General features: G+C 42.7%; 1 protein-coding gene across 8 annotated transcripts in view; it reads right to left on the reverse strand.

Moving 5' to 3' along the window:
- ATF7IP (activating transcription factor 7 interacting protein) overlaps positions 1-26,411 on the reverse strand; it is a 218,780-nt gene that overhangs the window by 16,605 nt on the left and 175,764 nt on the right. For 5 of the 8 annotated variants that reach the window (XM_075010695.1, XM_075010701.1, XM_075010711.1 and 2 more), the window contains 2 exons: positions 7,304-7,382; positions 1,180-1,338 (listed from right to left, as the gene is read on the reverse strand). In XM_075010695.1, coding sequence (XP_074866796.1) covers positions 1,180-1,338; positions 7,304-7,382 — 238 coding nt within the window. The remainder of the gene's footprint in view (positions 1-1,179; positions 1,339-7,303; positions 7,383-26,411) is intronic. The other 3 variants (XM_075010686.1, XM_075010668.1, XM_075010719.1) reach the window with 2 other exon arrangements.

Here is a 26,411-nt window from a genome sequence, read left to right on the forward strand (position 1 = left end):
AATGCCCCAAGCCATGAACATCTTACTATTACTACATTTCCTCTACAAAACCTAAATACAGGATGAACATCTTGAGACCAGCACTTTCTCCTCCAGCAACATCCATAATCCAACATGATTTCAGCTTGCTGGACAACTGCTTACCATGGGTGTGGCCAAGTTTCCATGGTTCCATAAAGTTTGTTTACAGCCAGCAGTCCTGGCTCTCAGTGTTCTGTGATGTTATTTTGCTGTAATTTATCCCTGAATGTCTCCTAACAGCCCAGTAAGCAGTGGAAGGGTTAGTAATGCTGCTGGACAACATTGACCTCCTGTGGTCCAGCAAATTCTCTCCTTCAGCACTGATCAGATCCCAAGGGTGCCAGATTAGAGAAATCAACCTGTAGTATCCTATCTCTAAGAAATGAGATAGAAAAACCTGAGTGGTAAGAGTGCTTCAGCATTTTAGCAAACAGTGGGCAACAGCTCTCAGAGACTGGACATCAGTGGATCTAACTGGTCTTCAACAATCACCTATCAGGGTAGGATGGAAGAAACACCCATATTTCTCTATACCTTTTCAATCTTTGAAGTCATGCTACTAACAGTTCACCCTGGGCTGGAGGTACTTTCACCAGTGATGACCAAAAACCAGTAGTGAGTGGTATTATTTCAACCCCTTCAGAAATTCAATCATCATAATTTGTGCAGATTACCAATGACCTACATCCTTGGGTATTTGGCAACCCAGTGGTTCCTCCAGCTTTCCTTGGGTAGCCAACAATATTGCAAATAATTTCTACAAGTGTCCTATGAAGTGGACCATACTTCCTCATTGGATTGCAAAGAACAATCTTGTCCTGGCTGAGGAACAGATTACATCATCCAATAGGATTTCTCTACCCCATGATTCCCAGAAGGATGCAGCATCCCTAGGACAATAACTGAATCCATCAGCTACTCCCTTTTAGAGTGATTCATCCAATTTCTCTGATTAAAACATTTCAATTGTACAGATTTGGAAGAACCCAAAGAGGTCACAAAGGTTTGGCTGGAATTTAAAAATAAAATAAAATAAAATGAAAAACATGCTGAAAAACAATATCACTATATCCATATCAAAAAGATAACACAAATGTAACATCACTGCGTTACAGCAGCCACTCACCATATTCACAGAACTATACAAAATTAATTTACCTGTAGGTAGTACATGTATGGTGGTCTGAGAAGGTCCGCTTGTTGGCACACCTGTCTGCTGCACAGGAGCAGCCTGTAAAGGCTGCAGTGGCCGAGACAAAGGCTGGGAGGATAGGCCCATTCCAGACACACCTGACTGATTCTGCTTCTTGGCTTCTGCTTCAAAAATATAATGGAATTGTATAAAATAGCAAATAGGGATTGAAAAGGCCTGTTGGGTCATCCAATCTCTTCCCCTGTCATTCCCAAACCATTGTTGTCCTACATCATGCTTGGTAGTATGGTCGTTCTTCCACCTTTGCATTCAACAAACTGACATACAAAAGATGCTTTAAAGAACCCATTCTCCATTGTCAGAATCTCTGTTTTTTTGTTTTTGTTTTTTTAAACAATGTTTCATTCTGGTATGCTGAGGCAAGACTCTGCAGATCACTGTGATTCAGGGACCAAAGTCCTTGGAACGCTGTACTAATGCTGCCATATCTCAGCCAGTTTTAAACAGCTCAAGCAATAGGCTTTAAATTTTTTCCTTTAAAGACTATTCCATGGACTAACAATAATTCTTGCCTTTCTTTTTTCACGTTTAGCATAGGCAATGCTTTCCTTAATTTCATCTCGTTATTCATAGGTATAATGTTGTGCGCTTCCCCATGTAATTCTTGTTGTACTTTGATGTTTGCACCTTCCTAATACTTACAGACACATATGTTCTCTCCCCAACTTATGCAGCACCTAAGGGATATCTACACTACAGTGTCACTGCTTTGGCACTGAACCTGTGTTGCTGTAGCGCCCTTTTCTGTCAATATAGTAGTTAATCCACTTTTCCAAAAGGGGTATCAACGCTAATGGAAGACTTCTTCTGTCAGCCTAGATGCATCTACATAAAAGATTAGGTACTCAGGACCCAACATTCTTCACAGTCTGGGGTGATGTAGGTAGATCAATTTAATGTTTAAGTTTAGACCAGGCCTTGGTTTTGTTTTCTATTTGTAAGTCAACTCCTCCAACCCACAATTAACTGCCCTTGCTCACCTCTGAATTCAATCAAATTTGCTTATCAGAATGCTTATTCTTGAACTGAGATGCTGTTATTCTTCTCTAATGCAATGACAGGTATCTGTGTATCCTGCCTCAGCAATGGCTTATTTCTTCAGCCAGCTTGTGATCATTTGAAATAATTTTTCAAGTTAAGCAGAGAAATATTCTTAAGTGGTTTATTAAAAGAAAGATAAATCACATCTCTACTGCACTCCTTTGTCCACAGGCATGTTAACAAGGAAGTGGCAGACATCTCTGCCTAATGCTTCAGGTGCTGTAAAGGAGAAAAAAATACCAGCAAAACAAAACAAAAACAAAAGAGAGAATCTGCAGAGATTAAACAAAACCCACACAAACAAGCACACTGGGGAAGGCCAAGAAGCCACTAAAACAGTTTTATAGTACACAGATAATCCATCTAAGTTTTGTAGACATTAAGTAGCAGAAAACAAAAATCAGTAGTAGGCTCTTGCTAAAGTATCAGTATGCAGTGGTGATATGAAAGCAGAATATATTTTTTGAAAACCACAGTGGACTTCACTAATTCTATTAAAAGACACTAAGAAGTATTTGTTCTAATTTCAGGCTTGAAGACAGCACAAAACCTCCCTGCTAGTGAAAATTATAGAAAAACATGGATGTACCCATGGTCCAAATAATGGCACCTGATCAACTATGTTATTGCTTACCCAATGAGACAGCCAAACAATCAGAACTACCGGAGCTATGTGGGATAAAGGATGCTGGACAGACCACAGATTGGTAAGAGCAGTGCTCAACCTCCCTATAGTTTTCTCACAGTGCAAGTGCCACAAGCTCAAAAGCCTTTAACATAACAAAGCCAAAAGTACCCAGACTATGATGTGCAGTTTCAGCAATTGCTTGATGACAAGATTTGTTCATGCCTAACCACCACTGGCAACCCAAGAGAAAAATGGATGTAAATATTGTCACAACTATAAATGCTGGGGCCAGAGAAAAAGGTACCCCAGGACTGGTTTGATGAGAATGAGAAGGGGCATTTCCAAACTCCTAAGTGAGAAGCAGAAACCATTCGTTGAATGACTGGATGAACATTTCCATTGCTGAAAAAGACAGATTTAATTAACTGAGCTGAGCAAAATGCAGGATGAGCGGTGGGAGAAGAAACCTGCAGTTCAGCATTAAGTAGATACAATCAAAGCAAAGATGGTCTTAGAGTTTCAAAGCAATCTAGGGACCCTCTAAATCTGGCACAGCTCCCCTGAAGATGAAGAGAGGTATAACCCTCAAAGAGAAGAAGGGAATCATATAGAGAGGGGCTACATTTTAAGGCTATGTTTAGACTGTGTGTGCCATTTTGGAATACAGAGGTATCCCAAAATAGCAACACTGTGGTTTTCCCTGCGCTTGAAATAGCACTGCTATTTTGAGCACAGTATTCTGGTTCCGCTAACCCTTGTCATGAGAGGGGTAACAGAACTTTCAGAATAGTCCCCTATTTTTAGGTGACCATCCACCCCATATTGGGTGGGATGGTCCCACATTTGGGGCACCAAAAAGGGTTCTGGACATTTTTTTAAAAAGGGACAAATTGTCTTGTAGTCAAACCATCCCCCACGACCTTTTCCACCAGCAGCTGCACAGGTGCAGCTGCTGGCAGAAGCCACTTCCCTGAGTCTCGGGGAAGCGGGGGAGTGTTGGCGATTCCCATATCCCTGCCACCTCCCTGGGGCTATGGGGCAGGGCAGAGGACTGCCGCTTTCCCAGGGAGACCAGGGAGCGCTGGTGGCTGCTGCTTCCCCGGGGCAGGGCTGGCAGCAGCTGCTTCCCTGAGGTTCCAGGTGAGGGCCAGCGGCTGCCGCCTCCTTCCCATCTCCCTGGGTCTTGATGGAAGCTGGAGAAGCCGGCCCTCCACCCATCTCTTATATGGTTGCCCTACTTATTTTGAACTTCCATGCCATTTGGAGGGTACCAAGTTCGAAATAAGGTATTTCTAGATAATTTACACAATTTGCATTGCATACATTATTTTGAAATACACACACACGTGCACATTCGCACGATCTAAATATGGCTTAATAGTCTACTCAATAGACCATAGATAGTTGATGTGTATGTCCTTGACTGATCACCTGAGAACCCCATCAAAGAAGATTTCAACCTGCCTCCGTCACTTGAAGGACTCCTGGAAGCTATCAAACAGCTGAACTCTGGCAAAGAATCCAGGAAAGACTGTATGCCAAAAAACAAAGCAGGTCCAATGCTACGGAAGTACTTCGTGACATTTTGAATAGCATTTGGGAGGAAGAAAAAATGACACAATATTTCAAAGATGCTATTATCATATTACTGTTCAAAAACAAAGGCAGCAAAGCTGAATATGTAAACTACAAAGGCCTTTCTCTCCTCTATGCAAGAGGGAAAAATAACTAGTTGGCATTCAACTGAACAGACTCACTGCAAACACGTCAAAAGAGAATCTGCCAGAAATTCAGTGTGGTTTCAGAGCAGGTCATAGTACAATAGACATAGTCTTTGTAATAAGGCAGGTCTAGGAACATGGACCTACACGCAGTTTTCTTCGACCTGACCAAAGGTTTTGATACAGTCAGCAGAGAAGGTCTACGGGCTATTTTATATAAACCAGGATGCCCATGGAGATTCATACAAGTCATCCATCAGTTCCATGACCACAAGACAATGAGAGAGCGATTAATGTGCAATCTCAAATGGAGCAAGTACGCAGCCTTGCTTCACTTCAATGCTGTTCAGCTGGTTCTTTTCCAGTGTTCTGAGCCGTGCCACAAGGCACTTGGATCAGGGGATACACATCCACTACCAAAACATGAAGGCTCCCTCTTTGATCTTTGAAAATTCAATGCTAAAACCAATATGCTGGAAAGGTTTCTTATTGAGACACTTTTTGCAGATGACTGTGCCTTGGTGGTCCACAGACATAAACAACCTTGCAGTCATCGTTGACAGGTTTTCTGATATATCCCAGCTATTTGGCCTCACCAACAGCCTTAAGACGACACAGGTATTGTTTCAAAGAGCACTTAATCCAAATGCCTCAGCCCTAGCTATCTTCATGCATGGCACACAACTGAAAAAATGTGAATCAGTATAAGTGTTTCATTAGCACCATCTTAAGTGATGGTTCCCATGATAAGGAAATTACCTCCACAATAAGTAAAGTCAGCCAGGCCTTTGGCTAACTCCAAACAACAGTCCTTAGGCCAATCAACATTTGTCTCTCCACCAAAATGAAGATCTACCATGCAGTTGTCCTAAACAGCTCTCACGTATGGATCTCAGATACAGTCTCTTTATAGAAATCACATTAAACAGCTTGAGCAATTTCACACGTGCTCCCTAAACTCAATAATGAGCATTTGATGGCAAGACAAAGTAACAAATATGAAAGTTCTCCTATGGGTACATCCTCTGGAGCATGCATCTAAGCTAAAAGGTGTTATCACTGGAGCACGAAGGTCTTCCGTACTGCAGGTTACTCCTTCTCCCAGACCTCAAAGCTGTGCAAGTCCTGGTGGATTTATCTCCAGAGGTTTTTACATTGACACTTTTTTGGGAGGACACTGAAATAGGCCTGGAATCTCTATATTAAGTGTTATTTCTGTTAGAGACGAACTTTGATACCACTGATGCTTGGGATTGGCATGCCGAATCTTTTACTGGTGCTATCTTCTTCATATTGATATTTAGTGTCACTTGTCTTCTAGATAGGTTATTGGATGAACTTAGTTTATCTACTTAGCAGTATCCTAGAAGCAGCCCATGAAATTTTCATGAATTGTTTTAGTAGATGGAGTTTTATCGGAAAACAGTAAGAACCTACATAAAATAATCTAATAATAATTCTGTGGACAGATCCTAAAGGACTAAAGATGGAGCTATAACATTCTCCAGTCAGCTATAATAGACACTAAAACTTTTGAAGAGAGAAGTAACTTATGAGCCACAAGACAGTTATTAGCTGGACTTGAAGAAGATATGCCACATTTTCCTCCTGAGGACCACTGAAATTCCTCCTGCAGCTCAATTAAATGGTTTCTGATAGAATGAATGCCTTCTTGTTGGCTTTCATATCCCCTACTAGATGTAACTCATTTTGTGCCTTAACTTTTCCAATATTTTTCATCCTGGCTACTTGTACTGTTCTTTTTGTAATCACTCATGGCTATCCATCCATGTTTCCACTTTCTGTAGGATTTGTACTCCCATGTAATTAGAGGTGGAATACAAAATTCCATAATTACAGATGATTAAGAAATACTCTCCCTCAAAAAAATAAGGGAATTTTCCCTTAGAAGACAGAACTCTATCTCTGATGCCACCAATGGACATAACAGCTGTATTGTACTGCACTTGCAGAAAACAAAGGGCTAATAATGTTACTACTGTGCTACAGTTCACTGCCCTTATATTCACTGTATCCTAAAAAAATTGACAAGAGTCTGAATAAAGGAACAGAAAACTGAAGTATCTATCAGTATACTGTAAGAAGTCAAACACCCTTAATTTATGTTGCAAGTGTGAGAAGAATTTTAATAGAGTGCAGTTCAATAGCAACAACCCTCAGAATAGCTGAGTGAAAATATAAAAGACATAGTTCCCTCCATGTAGACATAGCCTATTTTGGGATACTACAGTATCCTGAAATAGCTGCCTGGCATCTCTGCAACGCGCCTGTCATTTTGAAATGTTTTTTGAAACAATAGGCACACTATTTCAACACCCCTGTATACGTCAGTGCAGGAGGAGTAAAGGATGCCTCGAAATAGCACTTTATTCTGATTCAAATTTCATAGCTTATTTTGAGCTAGTTGGAGTTTAGGCTGTCACGTAGTGATATCCATACTGTTAACAACAGACAATGATTCCTTTTGCTGCATAATTATTATACTATTTATCTCAGGAACCTTTAATTTGCAGAACTTTGTTTATTTAACCATGGCAAGTAGGAAAATTTTCCCCCCAGAATAATGATTTCTTTGGATCATTCTTCTCAAAATGGTAGGATGAAATACTAATGCTAGCCCAGTTTTCCTCACCACTAAATAGATCTCTTCTCACTTACCTTGGGAAGAGCCATCATCTTCATCATCAAGGGTGAGATCAATGACACCTCCTGAGTCACTGCCCGTGACCTTTCCACTCTGAAAGACAAAACTCCTACATTTTGCAAAGGCAACTCCATGGAACACAAGACATAAAGAGGTGTTGATTGAAAATTGAGTAAAAAGGGGCCTAGGGATAAAGCACAGTGACTGGAGAGGGACTGATGATGTGCGGGGAAGGAAGAAATTTGAGATGACATCCACAGTGTTTGAGAAGGAGCTGAAAACAGAATGAATGTTATGAAACAATGATATTTTATAATTTTGTAAGATGTAGAAGAAATATTACAAAGTCTTATTATTTAAAAATTATATAGCCACCTTCCATTCAAGAATCTCAATGTTTTAAAAGCCAAAACACACAGCAGACTGTGCCTTCCTCTGTCATTATACGAAACACCACTGATGTTACAAGAAAACAAAAGCAGCAGCAAAGTGGCTTTAACCATCTGAGAAATGCATTAACTAACAAACTATCTCTAGGATACATGCCTCTTATGAAACTGACTTCATATTGAAAAAGTAAAGGCAAAAATTACTTTCAGATTGATACATGTACCGGCCATATGAAAACCTGCATCCAGCCTTGTGAACTGATTTCATTAAGGTAATTACAGGCATAGGTTATGTTGGAGTAACATACAGACAGAGCCATTTGGAAGCACTCTTTTAAAGGTGATGAACAAAGGCTGCTTTTAAGTCTTCATGAGAGTCCAATGTTGCACAACCTAAACCAGTACCACCCGAGAGAGAGAGAGAGAGAGAGAGATTTTCTTTGGCAGTGAATTGGGTTTCTGCAAAGAAGCATTCAACAACATCTGAATCCATGTGCTTCTTTCAGCTGTTCAGATTTGCTAGGCATTCTACCCTCCACCCACACAGCATCTTAGGAAGTTAGGAAAAGGATGAGGAGGGAGGAAAGAACGTGTATTTCAGCCTCTCTGCGCACATTCTCTGGAGAAGGCATCTATGGCGTCAACTCCTGGTTTCTTAAGCCTGCTGCAAAATGTGGGAATTACATTGTTGGTGTGGGTGGTAAACAGATGTATTGCTAGTGTTCACCAATGGCTATCGATTCAGCAACCTTAGTGACTCTGCAGTCAGTCAGTGAATTCCCTGGATAAACAAATGGGCTTAGAGTAAATGTAACAATTGATCCCAGGGAAGAATAAATGTGAAGAAATGGTACAGAACAGGATCTAATCCCAATACTAATGTTAGTCCTAGATGATCAAAAACGAGCAGTGCTGTCAGCTAGTTTCAGATCTGAACAGGCATTGCATCAGAAATTTTCTCAATGAATTCTCAGTTAGGCAAATCATTTCTCCCTGGTATTCAAGGGCTTGTCTACACTTACCTTCACCATCAATCTGCTCCAGCTATACAGACAGTATAGGTGTTTTGTGTGCTATAAAGCCAATGGGAGCAAGCCTGGAGATCCCTTTATCGCATCTAGAGTAGACATGACAAATTGACAGCCAGTGGATTGATCACTGGTATGTCAGTCTACCATATAATGGAGATAAGGCCCAAGAACTCCCAGACAGCACAGATACTATGGAGGAATGGATGGTATCCAAGCTCTCTACATGTGTATTATGAATTCTAAGTGAGGGAGCCACCAAATATAGGGATATTTGAAACTAGAGTGGCTGATTCTGATGACCTCTTCAGTAAGTCATCCAAACAGGAACTCAACTGGATTTTGCTGTCCCTGAGGGCTGCTGCTGCCAGTACAAGGATCTTTATGAATATCCTGCATGAGGCAAGACCAAAGTTGAGGGAGGTTTTACTGAAAATGGCTCTGTTTGGAGGGAAAAATGAGATTAGGTTGATAGGATTACAGATTTGCTATGAGTTTTTTTAAAAATTTGACAAGAAAATCTCCCACTCTGTAGTAACTATGCTGCACAAATGTTTCCATCTTTAATTTTATTTACTGTATGAAATGATGAGGCAAGTGACTGTGCGGTTAGTATTAAGTAGATAGATTTGCTTTTCTCATCCTGCAGAAATGGGTAAACAGCTGTGTCTAGAAGACAACACATAATTTCTATAGCATTTCTTTTCTGAAAATGAGACAGAAGAAAGAAGAGACTGAGTGAAGAGTAGGAGGAAGGGAAAAAAATCTGTTTTAAGTTTTCAGACTCAGTCTGAAGTGATCTCCTTCCACTCCTTCTGACACAAGGAAATACAGATTCTGCAGGGGAACCTCCAGAGGAGAAGAGGAACTAGCTGAGGTCTTGGACGCATGCCTAATTCGCGGCAGACTACATGTTCCGTTATCTTAGAAGCTGACTGTGGAAAATCTGGAAGGTCAGAATCTGTAAGCAAATCTAACTGGGGACTCAAGAAAGGACAGTGAAATCCTAAATGAATTAGTCTTTTTTTTTTTTTTTCTTTTTTGGTTTGTTAGAAGGGAACAATGTTTTAGGATTAGCAATGTCTTCCAAGGCCCTGTAAAGGTAATATTCCCAAAAGAAAAGACCCATACAGTGGACTGTAGATGCAAGAGTACTTGTCCTTAAATCAGAACAAGTGATGAATTCAATGTTGCATGCCATTGCCAGGGCCTTAACTGGGTCTTTAAAGTATCTTATAGAAATTAGTTGGCGAAGAGAATGAGGTGTAGCTTAACTTCCTGCAAATGTGGTATTGAGCTCCCATCTTCTTGCAGGCTTTTGAATCTAGAGAAGAGAACAAAGATATAGGCACCACTGGGAGTCAGGCATTTAAGAATTTAAGAATCAATTCATGCTGTTTTCTTGAGGTGGATGAAATTTTCTGTATCCAGGGTTCAAAGGGGAAATATTAACCTCTAATGGAACAGGGGATATTTTGCACAGACTGAGCAGCTGCCTCGCCAATTCCTGAAAAGGGTAATCTCTTGTTCCGAGTTTCAGAGGCCTGAGACGACAGAGCTTGTCAGAGGCCTAAGGGCTAGAGACCATAAATATTCTAATTACATCAAACCTCTGCCTATCACAGTCAAGTTACACACATTCATAGATTCCAAGACTGGAACACAATACTAGTCATCGAGTCTGTGCTTCTGTAGAATACAGGCTATAAAATTTCTCTGAAATAAGTCCTAGAGAATACCTAAATTCTTGGGGAAGGGAAAATATTTCTTGAGTTTCCCCAGAGAAGTAATTCTTACTACCTTTTCCCAACCATTTGAAAACCCCTGACTCCCCAGTTTCAACTGAAGACTATTTTTTTATAAAAGCCTGAGGCATGTCTTCCACAGCTCCTGTAAGCAGTGTGTCAGCAGAATCAGCTTATTGTGATCCCTGGGGTGTCACAGCCACAATGTAGGATTTTTGCTTGTTGGCTGGCTGACTGCTCCAACAGAAGCCAAAAGCAGCTGCTAGAAGTTAACGTTAGCCTCCAAGAACAGGACACAGTGCACAAACCACAAGCAGGTGCACCCATCTTCGCCAATCTTGGAATTAAAATCAAATGCTCCAAAATGATGCCTAATGTCTCATTTAGTGTTGTTTATTATGTCTCAAAAACATGCCTAATGGGAAGGAACTAAGTGCCCATTAGGCACTGCTCTCTCTGCGATACAAGTCTCTCCTAAAAAATGACTTCTTAAGCAGTGAGAAGCTAAACACTCCCTTCCAGTGCCTTCTTATATCTGTAAAATGGTATGCACACCTAAAACGTGAACATTATTCTGCTCAATTTTCTTGCCACATGTAGCAAAAAGACCAAAGTTAGTGAAGGAGAAGAATGAATTTGCTGTTAGTGTGAAAGAGCTGCAACTTCAGGAATGTTAAAAAGGAAAGAAGGGCAGGTCTGGAGGAGAGGAAGCAAAGCTGGTGACAAAGTATAAATGTTCTTCAAACCAGTGACTGAGACTTGGCAATTCTACTTTTGTGGGATTTAACTTAGATCATCATTTTAAAAATAGTCTGAATATATATTATTTATTGCAGTGTTTAGAAGGCCACATAATAAAAATCACATATAAAAAGTATTTGAATTTATAAAAGGATGTGGGGGTTTATGTTGGCATTCTTGAGTCTTCTACTGGTTGCAGCCATCCTGTTGAAAATGATCTGACAGACCAGGTGTTCTTGGGAACTCATTTACAGAGACTTAGTCTTTATGAAAATCACCTGGAAATGCAGACATGTAGCACTTTAAAGACTAACAAAATAGTTAATTAACGCTTGTGGGGCAGACCCACTTCTTCATTTTGAGCACTATTTCCAGATCTGAATAAGAGGGTCTGCCCCAAGAAAGCTCATCGCCTAGTAAATTATTTTGTTAGTCTTTGAAGTGCTACCTGACTGCTTTTTTGTTCTGTGAAGATACAGACTAACACAGCTACCTCTTTGTGACTATCTGGAAATGTGTTTTTCCTTTTATCATGAGATTCTGTACAGGTATTTGTAACGAATCAATCCTCACTTCACATGCCAACTAACGGAGTAACTCAAGGTGTCTAGATTCCAAATTTCACATACCTCCCGATAGAACCGGGGGGGAAGCAGTTATCCTGTTACACTTCAGCAACTTTTTCTATAAGGAAAGATCTGCGGCACTCCATAATCTGAAAAGTTGTCAGCTGATCTGTCAGACAGGGCTTACAAGGTGTGTGTGAGGAAGGTGCTTAGCAAAGTAGGGAAAAAGCACTTATCTCTGCCAGAAGATAGAAGATGGATAAAAGTTCTCTGAAAGCATGTAACTATGTCCAACCAGTTGTACCACAGCATAATAAAAGTAGCCTCAGACAGTGGGGCCAACAGCAATGTGGACCCTGGGGCAAGGTGGGAGGTTGGCCTGGCTCTGTGCCCCAGAAGAGCTGGAGCCAAGGGCAGAAGGAGTGGGCCTATATCAGTCAGCCCTTAGTGCTGTTGGGACTATGGTGCCATCCCCACCCAGCTGTGCAGAATGGTAGTTAAAGGGGCCCAGAGCTCAGGCTGCTGCCAGTATTGAAGAATGCTAACAGGTGTTTTTTCCCTTATTTTATTTATAAATGTCACTATATATAATTGTAAAAGCTGTTTTGATATTATATAACGCCATGATTCAGCTGATCACATAAATAAAAATGCATGCTTGTTTATGTAATGCCACCTGCTTTATGTAAAGAAACAATAAAAGAAAAAAAAAAGCTTGCAAAATTCAGAAAGCAAAACTGAATATTCATTCTAGCCCAGTAAAGATACATATTGTGAAGGTTATCTGTGGCAGGTCCATAGAAATACAGACCAGTTTTTATTAACAAAAGAACAGTTTTTTCCAGTAACAAAACTGAAAAAAAATTTAGAGTGCTCTAAAACAGAAATTTCTATTAATCAGCACAACATTACAATCAAACATTACAAGATGCATCAAAGCGTTATATAATAGCAAAATCACACTTAAAATTTTGAGAGGAGAGTTAAGAACTAGGAGTACTCTGTTTATCTAGGGTGGTTTGGGGCCTGGCACTGTCTCTTTTTTCATTTGTGTTTGAATTTTGCCAACACGCATGCATACATTAAGAAGTGGTTGATTAAACAAGTTCAGCATTTTTCAGCATATTTTAGCCACAAAGATTACTTCAGAATTAGATGTATATGGCAACTTAACAGTTATGAGGTCCAAGTAGTTGTGCTCTTTCCTGTTCCCAAAGAGAATTAAATATTCCAGCCTGGTGAAACTGGCAGGAAAATTTACCAAATTTATTTGCTCTTCCTTACCAAGATGAAAAACTGACAATAATGAAAAGCTCAAGTTACTTGCTACTTATTCCAGGCAAGTGGAGTTGCACATGGCTGAAATATTCATTTTAACATTGTGTGGGCCCAAGCTCACACCAAGTATTGCCAGCAGACATTTTCCGTAGTATCTCTGGGATGGGACTACAGTGCTCTCCTCATTCCAGAACTGCTCCAGCAGACTAACCAGTTTTAATATACCCCTATTTTTCCATATATCCTTTCTTTACTCAAGTAATGCAAATTGACTCCAATTTGTTACAGTTTTTTAATTAAGCTTCTTCCATTTTCCCATAAGTATAAACATTACTGGCAGCTGAAATAGATTCCTTGGCACGGCCAATTCTAACAGCAAGATCTCTTGCTGGGGTCAGCAACCTTTCCAACGTGGAATGCCAAAATTTGACCTTTTGGCCTCTATGTATGGTCCAAATGCTGGTGACTTTTTAAAGTCACTAACAGTCCTACTTACAATGGGTTCATCAATAAATAAATTACGATGCAGAGCTTTATCATTCTGGTGGGGGTTGGTAGCATTAGCTGGTCTCTTGTTAATCCCCAGGCAACATGGCCTTGAGCGAGCTCCCAGGTACAAGGGGGAGGAGAGGTGGGGCTGAGCCTCCACCCCACATACTGATGAAAATCAGCTCACGCACCACTCTTGGCACCAGTACCATGGATTGCTGAGCCCTCTCTTAAGGAATAAGCACTTGAGATAGCACTTCATGCATTTTTCACTCTGTTGCTGTGGCTTTGCATTTTTAAGTCATTTAACTGACAGGGTATATAATAATGTGTGCATACACAAACATCTTTAATGTTCATTGCTTTTGTAAGGTGAAAGCTTTACTTTACTCCCTCAAAACTCATTACCCACCCAAAAAAGGAAAGCATTACAAACTGGCTAGCATGAATTAGGGAGGATTCCAATACTACAATCGGTCAGAAAACACGTATTTTTAAAATCAAGGTTCAAATAATTACATACGAGCTGTATTAAACTTTTTGGTGCTAATATAATGACATACATCATCTGATATGGTTATTTTAACCCTAATCTGAATCTTCTAGTCCCAATTCTGCTTATAAGCACTAGTAACTTTTGCTTGTGGCTGAAGATGGCTGTCAGTGACTGAGAATAGTCTTCCTAACAGAGTCCTCAGGGAAAGTGTATCATTTTAAAAGCTGTGATGTTCTGGAGGAGGTTTGCTTCATCCAGAAGCATTGCATGCTGTTGAACCTGGCAACTCTCAATAAGCATTGGGATCTCAATCCATGCCCATTCAATTTCTGAACTGACTTAAAACCTTCAGCTGTGTCTACATTATGGACCCTTCCGAGGCACAACTGTACCATGACAGTTATGCCACTATAGGTCTCCTGTGTAGCCACTCTTTGCCAGCAGCGTTCTCCTGGTGGCATAATTAAACCACCTCCAGCAAACAGTGTTAGCTCTGTTGGCAAGAAAGCCTCTCCTGATGACAAAGTGCTGTCCATACCAGCACTTTTTATTCTTCCTACATCCTTCACTGCCAAAAAAAATACTGACAAAAGAGAGAGTGTAGACAAAGACTAAATCTTGGATTTAGAATTAGTCTTAAGTAAAGGTTCCATTTTACAGATTAGAAACAACTGAACCTTGGCAGCACAAACATACCCTCAATGTTGGTGACACAAAAACAGTTTTTTGTTTTACATACATAATATATAGATGTTGCTTTTCAGTGAAAAAACCACGAAACACAGAGAAACACTTTAATCATGTTTTAACAATACAAAAATTTATATTAATAGCTGTTTATACATCTTTAAAGCTGATGATCATTCTAGTCACATTGGCTACGTCTACACGTACAGCCAACATCGAAATAGGCTATTTCGATGAATAATGTCTACACGTCCTCCAGGGCCGGCAACGTCGATGTTCAACTTCGACGTTGCTCAGCCCAACATCGAAATAGGCGCAGCGAGGGAACGTCTACAAGTCAAAGTAGCACACATCGAAATAGGGATGCCAGGCACAGCTGCAGACAGGGTCACAGGGCGGACTCAACAGCCAGCCGCTCCCTTAAAGGGCCCCTCCCAGACACAGCTGCACTAAACAACACAAGATACACAGAGCTGACAACTGGTTGCAGACCCTGTGCCTGCAGCATAGATCCCCAGCTGCCGCAGAAGCAGCCAGAAGCCCTGGGCTAAGGGCTGCTGCCCACGGTGACCATAGAGCCCCGCAGGGGCTGGAGAGAGAGCATCTCTCAACCCCCCAGCTGATGGCCGCCATGGAGGACCCAGCAATTTCGACGTTGTGGGACGCGGATCGTCTACACGGTCCCTACTTCGACGTTGAACGTCGAAGTAGGGCGCTATTCCTATCTCCTCATGAGGTTAGCGACTTCGACGTCTTGCCGCCTAACGTCGAAGTTAACTTCGAAATAGCGCCCGACGCATGTAGACGCGACAGGCGCTATTTCGAAGTTGGTGCCGCTACTTCGAAGTAGCGTGCACGTGTAGACGCAGCTATTGTGTCCCAATAAACTCTGTATTCATTAGATTTGTCACATATTGCATGGGAGGCGAAAAGGAAGTTGTAAGTAGGTTCTATTATCAACATCCTACCAAGTCAATTTAGAAGTGCCAATAAAGTGGCCTCAATGAAGCTCTATAAAATAACCAAACAAGTAAGGGAGTGTTGGAAACAATGGTAAATGGTCTACAGATCACCTTAGCTACAAAGATAAAATGCACAAATAATGCATGAACTCAAAAGGATTTTATTTTATCTGTGAAAGGATAAAGTGCACCCTAGATCAGGGGAAAGGAAGAGAAGGAGCTCTTACTGACATAAGGATTAAACAATAATTTTTACCCAAAGTGACTAGGTAAAGATTTCAACCCAACCATTTTAATGCACCCAACAATGTTCATTTATAATCCAACACTTCCATCTTTCATCAATATACTAAAAAGCAGTATATGACCATTTGTTTCATAGCCCTGTGTTTATATGTCATATACACGCCAGTGTTCCTGCCTATCTTTTCCATGAATGTGTGGAATACATGTTATGTACACTGAGGCATGTGTGGATGTGCACAACCAATAGGAACACACGCTATGGGCATGGTAGGTGCTCTGCTAGCCAGCTGGGCAGCATTTGAATCTCATGTGGGTGGCCACCTAAGCACTCAGCTACAGTGAACACTGTACACTATATATTATGTATAAAAGAGGTATCTACATTAGCATAAATAATAAAAATACTTCAAACATGATAAACATAGGCAATATAATTGAAATATCATCTGTCTCCATAGAACCGTTCATATATTAGGGTTTGTATTAAGTGCATACCATATTTTCAATATTATACTTCTAGGTCCTGAAGCCATGGGAGGAACAAAATCAAATGAGCAGTAACTAGACAGTAAGAGCAAGAGAAAGTTTAAGGTAATTTAAAAAGAGACTATAAAATACAAGTGCAATATGCTTTCGTCTGCTCTCTGTACGCTTGCTTTTAGGGAGGAAGGGAGATGGTGGGAGGACAGAAAAGGAGAGTCAGATTAGCTGAAAACTGAAGATCCTTGGATCAATTGCTGCTTAATGGTAAATTTGTTTTTGTTGACCTAATTAACAACATGCAACTCTTCAGGGTAAAACACACGTGATAGATTAAATAACACGAAGACTTCCCTGGCTCTTTGACATTTTGGACAATTAAGGTTCCTGGGGTGATAGTGCATGTAAGAGAGAAAGTCCATGCAGCAACCAAAACTGATTGCCTACATCTCACATACTGCAGATTAGATGGGAAAGAATTACTTTCATAGCAGTGAAAAGCATACAAAAAAAACAAAAACAAAAAAACCTCAGCATGTTGTGAGGAGTTGGGTTATCTTTATAAGTGCAACCTGAGTTTTTGGCTCTGTCTTCAGGCTGGAAGCAAATATTTCTCAACACTATCTGCAGAAAGGTCAGAACATGGGAGTTCTTTCTGACAAAAGCTTCCGTGGCTCCTGGCACCAAGGTGTTAGCATGAAAAGGGGATTTAAAACTAATGTTTCTGTGTGTATCAGAACGAGGAGACAGTCACTTCTCACTCAGCTTTTGGAGCTTCTACTGACAATCAATTCTGCTTTGAAAAATGGATGCTAGCTCCTAAAAGTGACACCCTTCCAAAAACTGAGCTCTGTTTAGTAAGGTCTACAGTCTTTGCAAACAACATAAGGCTTTTCAGGAGCTCAATAGGGAGCAAAACAAAAAAGCAGTCATGCAGCACTTTAAAGGCTAACAAAACAATTTTTTAGCTGATGAGCTTTGGTGGGACAGAACCACTTCTTCAGCTAGGGAGCAGGTACAATTACAAAAACTAGGGGAGTAGTAGCAAATTCTTTCAAAAGGCACTTGTCGTATTTAGACAATTTTAAATGCTGATACGAGTGCCAGATGGACAGGTCTAAGGACTGAAATTCTGTCTTTAGAACAGGCAGATTACAGTTGGGGGAAATACAAGTTGCACTTAACCACTGTCCTCAAATATACCTTGTCCATGACTAAAGAAGAAACCATATACATATGGGAAAAAAGGCAGAGTAAGTCTTCATGTCCTATTCCCTTAGCCACTCTGCTGATGCTACCAGCAAGGAGGTCATTTAGCACAAAAACTTTGAAATCTTCTGTGATGTGGACACATGCATTACAAAAAGTTGGTCAGAAAGCAATTGGCTCCCATATAATAACTTTTTTTCTTACTTCTGACCATAGTCATAACCTGAACATTCAGCAGAAATAAAATGCATTATATATCCTAATACACATCATAAGCCATTATCCTGCTCCCCACCTCAGCTTTCTGAAAACAAGGTAGCTATTTCATTTCTAATGGGGCAGATGGACATTTCAGCTAAGAAAACTTTGAAACAGATTGAAATTTATACCTTTCTTAGCAATACCACCACTTCAAACAAGACACACACTTCTGTTCCAACCAAGAGCAGCTTTTTCCACTTGCAAAAATTTTCCCACACAGGAAAAAATAAAAATCTAGCCATACTGCAATCAACAGTTTCAAACTCACAGGAGTCAAATTAATGCTGGCAATATGGCACACATAAATAATGGTTACAATAACTGAGTTTCAGAACTCGGACAATTATAAGGTACTCAAAAAACTTCTCCAAAGAAGTAAGAGATGTCCAGGGTTGTTACAATAAGATTACCCCCAAAAGCGAAACTATTAGCCTTGCAGTATGCCTTTACAATAAGCCACACAATATGCAGTAAGATCAGAACAGGACAGGTAGGTGTACGTCCACAATAAGCAGCTAAGGGACAAAGAGGAAGATTTTTTTTTCCTGGCAACAGCACTGCTTCTATTGGATACTGTGCAGATGGAAAGTAAATAGTTGTTTTCTTTAACTATAGTTAATTCACAGCACAGACCTACCTAGAAAATTCCTTTTCTTTTGCTGTATAAAGGGTCATATGGGAACTACTATGGATATTTGGGATTTAAAAACCCATTTAATTAGTTAATTGGTAAACTGTTAGGTTTAACCAGTAAACCATTAGGTTTAATCAGATAACAGATTAAATGGGGTGAGGGGTGGGGGAAAGGCCTGTGGTGCACCAGGGCTAGGCCAGTTGTGCATTGGGCCTGCTCTGATCACCCTGGGGTATTCCCCCCTCACCTGCAGTGAACCCTACAGGGGTGGAGCAACCCCTACCCATGGCAGGTGGGGGACTGTCCAGCCCCCACCAATTAACCATAACTGCCAAGCCTTATCCATTTAGGATAAAGATTACCAGTTAACCAATTAAATGTTAGCATCCCTAATGCATGTATCTTCATACTTGTGTAAACTTGGAACAAGAGCTACTAAGAGGAAGTAATTAAGCTTGCTAGTCCATCAGAACCATGATTTTTTATGAATCCCTAAATTTAGGACTTTATATTTACTCAAATTCTTTAGTATTCCCCTGCCATGGGGTAGGCTTTTGCATGGTTCCCTTAAATTATGAAAACTTAGGTTGTCCCCTCAATTTTCCCTATATCCAGATACTAGAAATGAACAGTCTCTTTCACATACCAGCTTAATGTTTGTTTCTACAGCAAAATGATAATAAAGTAAACCCTCGAGATATGCGCACCCAAGTTGTGTCTCGGGTGTGTGTGACTGCCACCCCTGATGGGAGCAGGGAAACCATTCCTGTTAAGCGCAGCAGCCTCACTCTTGCTACCCCTGACAGGAGCAGTTTCCCAGTCCATGGAGTGGTGGGGAGCTGGGAACCAGGCAGCAGCCTCGCTCCCAGCTCCCCTCTGCTTGCAGAACTGGGAAACTGACCAGGCAGCAGCCCTAGTTAATTTCCTGGCTCCAAGGAGTGGAGTGGAGAGGGAGCCAGGCTGCCCCTAGTTCCCAGCTCCCCTACTAGAAGGAGCCTGGAAACTGACCAAGGCTGCTGCCCTGGTCAGCTTCCTGGCTCCCAGAGTGGTGGGGAGCTGGGAACCAGGGGGCAGCCTGGTTCCTGTCTCCCCACTGCTTAGGGAACCTGGGAAACTGACCAAGCATGAACTGATCAGCTTCCCAGGTCCTCCAAGTGGCAGAGCGATCCCTTCCCCTTGCAGAGCCAGGAAACTGACCAGGGCAGTAACCCCCATGTAACTGGAGGGTTTACTGTGCTGGGTCTATGACAAGTTAGTGGCTCCCAATGTGTGGCCCAATCAGCATACAGCTGAGGCCCATGTGACATCTGCAGGGCCATACACGTAATACATATACTGTGTGGCTACATCTATACTGAAACAAACCTTCCAAATGGCCATTTTGAAGATTACTAATGAGGTGCTGAAATGCATATTCAGCACCTCATTAGGACGCTGTGGCTCTTCGAAATTCCCGCTTTTCACTGCTGTGTGGCTCGTCCAGATAGGGGTCCTTTTCAAAAGGACCCTGGGAACTTCGAAATCCCCTTATTCCTATCTGCTGATAGGAATAAGGGGATTTTGAAGTCGGCGGGGTCCTTTCGAAAGGGACCCGTTTGGATTAGCTGCGTGGCAGCGAAAAGCAGCAATTTCGAAGAGCTGTAACTTGCGGCATGCTAATGAGGTGCTGAATATGCATTTCAGCGCCTCATTAGTAATCTTCAAAATGGCCATTTGCGTGGCAATTTCAAAGATTTGTGCTAGTGTAGACACGGCCTGTGAGTGTGGTCCATGTAATACACAGAGCTACCTATGAAGCTCATAATGGTAAATAAGTTGAGAACCACTCCACTAAAGTCACATATCTGACAATGTGCTATGTGGAAGGCAGACTGTTGGATAGCAGTCATTTAAAACAAATATATTTTGACAATCAGCAAGAGAGACATGACCATAATGAAAGAAGGAAATGAAGCAAATATAATACTTAAAATTTTGCTTCTAACCTTTAAGGCACTTTTCAAACAAATTAATCCTTAAGATGCTCAAGAGGAAATGGAGATAAACAACCTCATTTTAGAGGCTAGGAAACACAAGGGAGCTTAAGCAACTTGCCCAAGAACACTGAGGGGGTCACTGTTAACAGTCAGGATTAGAAAGGACAGTTTCCTGTTTCTGTAAGTGGTATACTTCGTCATGTCCATTCAACATAGGTGTGTGTGTTCACCACATACAGTGGTGCTGGAATATTTTTCTCTTGGCAATACCTGTAGGAGAGACAGTTCAGATATCCCTGGAGTTGCAGGGACATGACATAATATAGAGGGCACCTCGGCCCCACCCCCACTGTCAATTCCTTCTTGATGGAAAACTAACAGTGGAGAAAGAGAGAGGGAACTTGAATGGACATGAACAATATATCTCCAACACTCGCTATGGAAACAAGTAACTCTTTTCTTCTTCAAGAGAGACTGCTAATATCCATTCAATATACATGACTGCGAGCAGTACGTCTGGATGGAGAAGGAGTTCACTGACATACTGACCCCAACACAGTTCTTCCAAAGGCAGGATCCTCTCATGACTGTGGTTTCAGGGCATCGTGTGTAGCAAAGGTGAGCACCGAGGACCATGCTGCTGCTTTACAAATGTCCAGTATAGGAACATTGGTGAAGAAGGCCACTAAGGAGGTCTGTGCTGTGGTCAAGCGAGCCCTGACAAATGCGGACAGCTGAGCACCAACCAGTTGACATTAGGTCCAAACACAGATTTCCATTTAGAGATCCTTTGCATTCTCATTGGTCACATGAGGCTTTGGGGAGAAGACATCCTGACATGTGAGAGGCTGAGACCACCTTAGAAAAGAAGGCAGGATATGGTTACAACTGCATCTTGTATTTAAAGACCATGTAAGGGGTCATCAAGGCATGCCTCCTAGCTGACAACCACCACAAAGAAGGCTGTCTACCAGAACAGGTGAAGAAGGGACCATCTGGCCATAGTTCTAAGGGCAGTCTTGTCAGTCTGAGAGGAGGCAGTTTAAGGTCCCACTAAGGAACTAGTGGCCGTACATATAGACAGAGATGCTCAAGACCCCTCAGGAATTTGACTGCCACGTTGTGGGAAAACACAGATGGGCCTTGAATCAGTGGATGAAAAATTGATATTGCTGCTAAGCGTACTCTAAAGTATGCCAGCACCAAGGCTTCCTCCTTCAAGTTGAGGAGGATGGTCTGGATAAGCACCTCCATAGAGCAGTGAGACCTTGCTGCTTGGCCCACAATAAAACCCGGGTCCATTTGGCCACAGAATTCTGACTGGTCAATGGCTTATGGCTTCCCAATTGGACCTGCTGAACTGCATCCAAACATCACTGTTCCATGGAGCAGCCATGCCATGAGGTGGAATGACAGTAGATCTGGGTGAAAAAAAGTGGGCATGATCCTTAGAGAACAGGTCTGGGCAGAGTTCCAGAAGTCACAGGGGGAACACAACATGAGGCTCATCAGAGCAGCATATCAATGCTGATGGGGCCACACCAGCACAATGAGAATGACCTGGGCCCAGTCCTGTTTGACTCTGGGGGACTTGGAGGAAATGTGTAGAACAGGCTGCCTAACCACGGGATGAGGAAGGCATCCACAAGGGATCCTGTGCCTACTTGGTGTCTGGAGCAGAACTTGCTGCACTTTGCGTTCTGTACTGTGGTGAAGAGGTCAACCTAGAGAGTGCCCCACTTCTTGAGGAACAAGGCAGCAACTTGTAGATGGCGAGCCCACACATGGGAAGAGGAGAACTGCCTGTTCAGCTAGTCACCTAAGAGATTCCCCTCACCCGGAGGTGACATGCCTGCAAGTGATGCATACTGGATGCAAAAAAGTCCCAGAGGCAGAAGGCCTCCTGACAGAGCATGCCTAATCAAAGCCCTCTCCCTCTCCTCCAGGGGGTTCACGCAGAACTTTGTGGATGTACTGTCAGTAAAGATCCAGACCACTGTGCCCATCAGATGGGTGGGGGGGAACTTTGTACATCATGCTGATTGCCCGTCAGTCCTTGATATTTATGTGGAGGCACACCTCTGGACCCAAAATACTTGGTCTGTGCAGGAGATCACCAACGTGAGCACGCCAGCCCAGATCCAACGTGCCCAAAATCACTTTGAGTGAGTGGGGAGGAACTTGGAGCAGCACCTCTGCCAGAACATTCCTGGGCTTGTCCACCAGGAGACAGAATTGAGGAATATACACCCTTTGGAGGGGTTGTATACTGACACCAGACACTGCTGCAGGTGATGCCTTGGAAGCCTGCCATAAGTGATCAGATAAATGGCCATGGCCATGTGCACAAGCAGCTGAATGCATATCCTGGCTGCAGTAGTCAGAAAATCACTTAGCTGGACTACTATGTCTGCAAGGGCATGGAACCTTTCTGGAGTGAGAAAGGCCCTCACCAGAGTCAAACGCTGTGTCTATAAATTCTATGCACTGGAGCAGCATTGAGATGTTTCTGTGTTCAGTAACACGCAGAGGCAATGACACTGACAGACCAAAAAGTCCACATCCCTGAGAACCATGGAGAGGGAGTCACCTTTGCTGAGCTAATCATCCAGTTAAGGATAGATCTACACCCTCATCATCTGACGTGAGCTGCCACCACTGGCATGCATTTGGTAAATACTTGAGGGGCCATAGTTAGGCTGAATGGGAGAACCGTGAACTGATAGTGTTTTGGTCCCACTACAATCGGCAAGAAGTATCTGCGATCTTCAAATATTGCAATATAGAAAAACACATCCTTGAGATTGAGGGCAGTGTACCAATCTTCTGGATCCAGGGAGGAAATAATGTACGCCCAGGAAATCATAAAGAACTTCAGCCTCACCATGTGGCAGTTTAGGCTGTGCTGGTCCAGAATGGGTTGCAGCCCATATCTGGCTTTGGTGATCAAAAAGTAGAAGCAATAAAGCCCTTTGTTCTGGCAGACATAAGGAATCTCCTCCACTGTCCCAATTCAGAGCAACTTCTCGACTTCTTGAAGAAGGAATGTCTCGTGAAGAGGGATGGGGAGGGAGAGAGAAGGAGAGCTATAATATATAGCTGTGCTGCACTCTGTTGAGGGCCCAGTCATCTGTAACTATAGAGGATCAGGCTGGGAGGAAAGGGCACATATGGCTGGAGAACAGCACGTTTACCCTGAGCTGGAGGACAAATAAATCAAGTCTCTAAGTCTTTATTTTCCAGGGTTGCCAAGGCTGTTCTTCTCTCTCCCGGTTGTTGATGTCCCCAGCACTTGGAAGTTGGGGGCTGGGTGGGAATAAAGGTAATTGTGACCCTTTACTGATACAAAGTATTTGGCGCTGTACCCACTTAGAGCTGAGGGGAAATGGAAGAGGGCATTTGCCACAGGTTTGTGGCAATACTGGCCATCCCATCATGGAGGGATAATGCCTTGCTTGCTGGAGCTGCCTGTTCTAGCATCCCACATGTTATCTTCATGGCCCTCGACTTCCTCCACCTGGAGGTTTAGGTTGGTGGCCACCATCTAAGGAATTCCTGGTGGGCCCAACCATCATCCAGGGGTACCACTGGAGGGAGACCCACTATGGTTTCACAAATAGTGGAAGAGGAGGAGGAGGAAGAAGAGGCCTACAATGGGGGACATCATTGGCATGAGGGAGACAGAAGACTGGTCCTCTACTTTCTTTGTCACTTTGAGGCAAGAGCTTTTAAACTCTCAGGTGCTGGAGGGCATTTAGCAGATGCACAGGGTGGAAGGCTGACAGTGCAGTGTCATGGACATTTCAGCCACCAAGCACAGTACCTGCGAGGGCCTGGGAAACCCCCACATGTTCCATAATTACCACTCAGATGGCCAAGCTTGTGGTCAATGAGCAGTCCGGGAGCCATCTGCAGTAACAGAGGCATTGGATGAGGTGCTTGAGCCAGAGGCATTGAGGCTTGGTCTGCAGATAGGCCAACAGAGCATGTGGTGCTGGGGAATCAAGAACAACAGCTGGTCTTGGTGCAGTACTGCACACTGGCCACGCCCATGAAGCAGAGGAATGCTGAGACTGGTCCCCTGGAGAGTGCCAGCCGCTCGGGGATCTGCAGTGTGGCCATCAATGGCCAACTAGCTTGTAGAGGGGTTGAGAGTGGGAGATCAGCGATGACTGCTTCACAGTGCTGCTATTCTGCCAGAGCAGAACTACCAACCACTGCACTCCTCATGGACATGCTACAGGGAGTCATGGGCAAGGGAACAGTATCAAGCGTGATGAAATGCAGAAAGTAGTGGTCCTGAGTGTACCAACTATATTGGGAGATGCGTGCCTCAGAAGATCTACGCCAAAGTGCTCGGGAACCCCGCCTGATGTCCTCTGCAGCCTTAAGCCCTGCCAGGGACTGGGTCAGGCTGCAGGATCTGTGGCTCTCTATGTCAAGTGGTGAGACTTTAGATGTTCCAACCAAGAGGGAATGACACCTCTCCAGAGAACAGGGGAATGCCATGGCCAGCCTTCCCTTATGGCACGGTCCTGCAACTACCAGGGTGGGCAGCACTGACATTGATAGTGTGTCCCGGGCTGCCTGAAAGACTTCCGAAGTTGATGGCATCTGGAACAGTTTGATGCTGGTCTGAAAAGGAGCCAGGAAGTGAGAGTGTGGAACCATGATCTGAGATGTCAGCTGTAGTCCAGCAGGAGAGTTCACTGGCATCAACATTCTGGGCCTATCCTTCTTAGGCCCCAGAGATTTTCACCTGCCTGGCGTGGGCTTACATGGACCCAGAGAACAGGGCCAAGAGACTGACAGCACTGACATGGTACTGTGAACTGATGCACTGGTGCTCAGTGATAAGTCCGAGTGTTCACACGATGGAGCTAAAGTGGATTGCACCAGGAGAACCCTGAGACAACGTCCCTCTCCTTTTTCATATGAGGCTTGAAAGACTTGCAACAGTGGCACTTATTACTTGTGTGTGTCTCTCCTAAGCACCGCAAACAATTGCAGTGGGTGTCGCTCACTTGCATGGGCCAATGGCAGCTGCAACACAACTTGAAGCCTGTGGAAAGGGGCATGAGGCTAAGTCCCAATGGGACCCACACTACCTAACTACTTAGAACAATAAACTGATTAACAATAGAACTATTTACAGGGTAAACAGCCCAACTTGGAACATGTCCAACAATGAATGCTGAACCAAGCAGGTTCTAAGAACCATCACTCGTGGGAAGAAGGGACTGAGGGTGGAAGGGGCCGAAGGCACCCCATATAGCGCGACAAAAAGGGCCACTCCAGGGTGCATCTGAGTGGCTCTCCTATGGGTACTACTAAGGGAAAATTTTCCAGCACCAGTACATGTGACAAGCACAGACACTTGAATTGAATGGTCATGAGAAATCACTTGAAGAATTTGAGTTTTCTAGAACTTAAGTCATCTGTTCAAGACTCTAGAGAACCCACTAAATACTTGAAAGATTTCTCCATAAGTAAAGCTTTTTTTATGAATTAGGAGTTCAGAATAGTTAAGATACTATCTAAGGGTTTATTTATAGTATCCTACATTATATGCAGCAAGCAATTCCTTGGAAAATCAGATCAGGTTAATAAGTTCTTAGGGGATTATACTAAGTGCACATACACACCCCACTCCCACAAGGGACAAATTAAATCAGAATTTTAACTTAAGGGCTATGTCTACATTAGCCCAAAACTTTGAAATGGCCATATCGAAGTTTACTAATGAAGCACTAAAATACATATTCAGTGCCTGATTAGAATGCCGGCAGCTGCGGCACTTTGAAATTGACGCGGCTTGCTGCCGTGCAGCTCATCCAGACGGGGCTCCTTTTTGAAAGGACACCACCAACTTCAAAATCCCCTTATTCCTATTAGCAGACAGGAATAAGGGGATTTTGAAGTTGCCAGGGTCCTT

This window comes from Carettochelys insculpta, chromosome 1, assembly GCF_033958435.1.
Source record: "Carettochelys insculpta isolate YL-2023 chromosome 1, ASM3395843v1, whole genome shotgun sequence".
NCBI classification, from domain to species: domain Eukaryota; kingdom Metazoa; phylum Chordata; order Testudines; family Carettochelyidae; genus Carettochelys; species Carettochelys insculpta.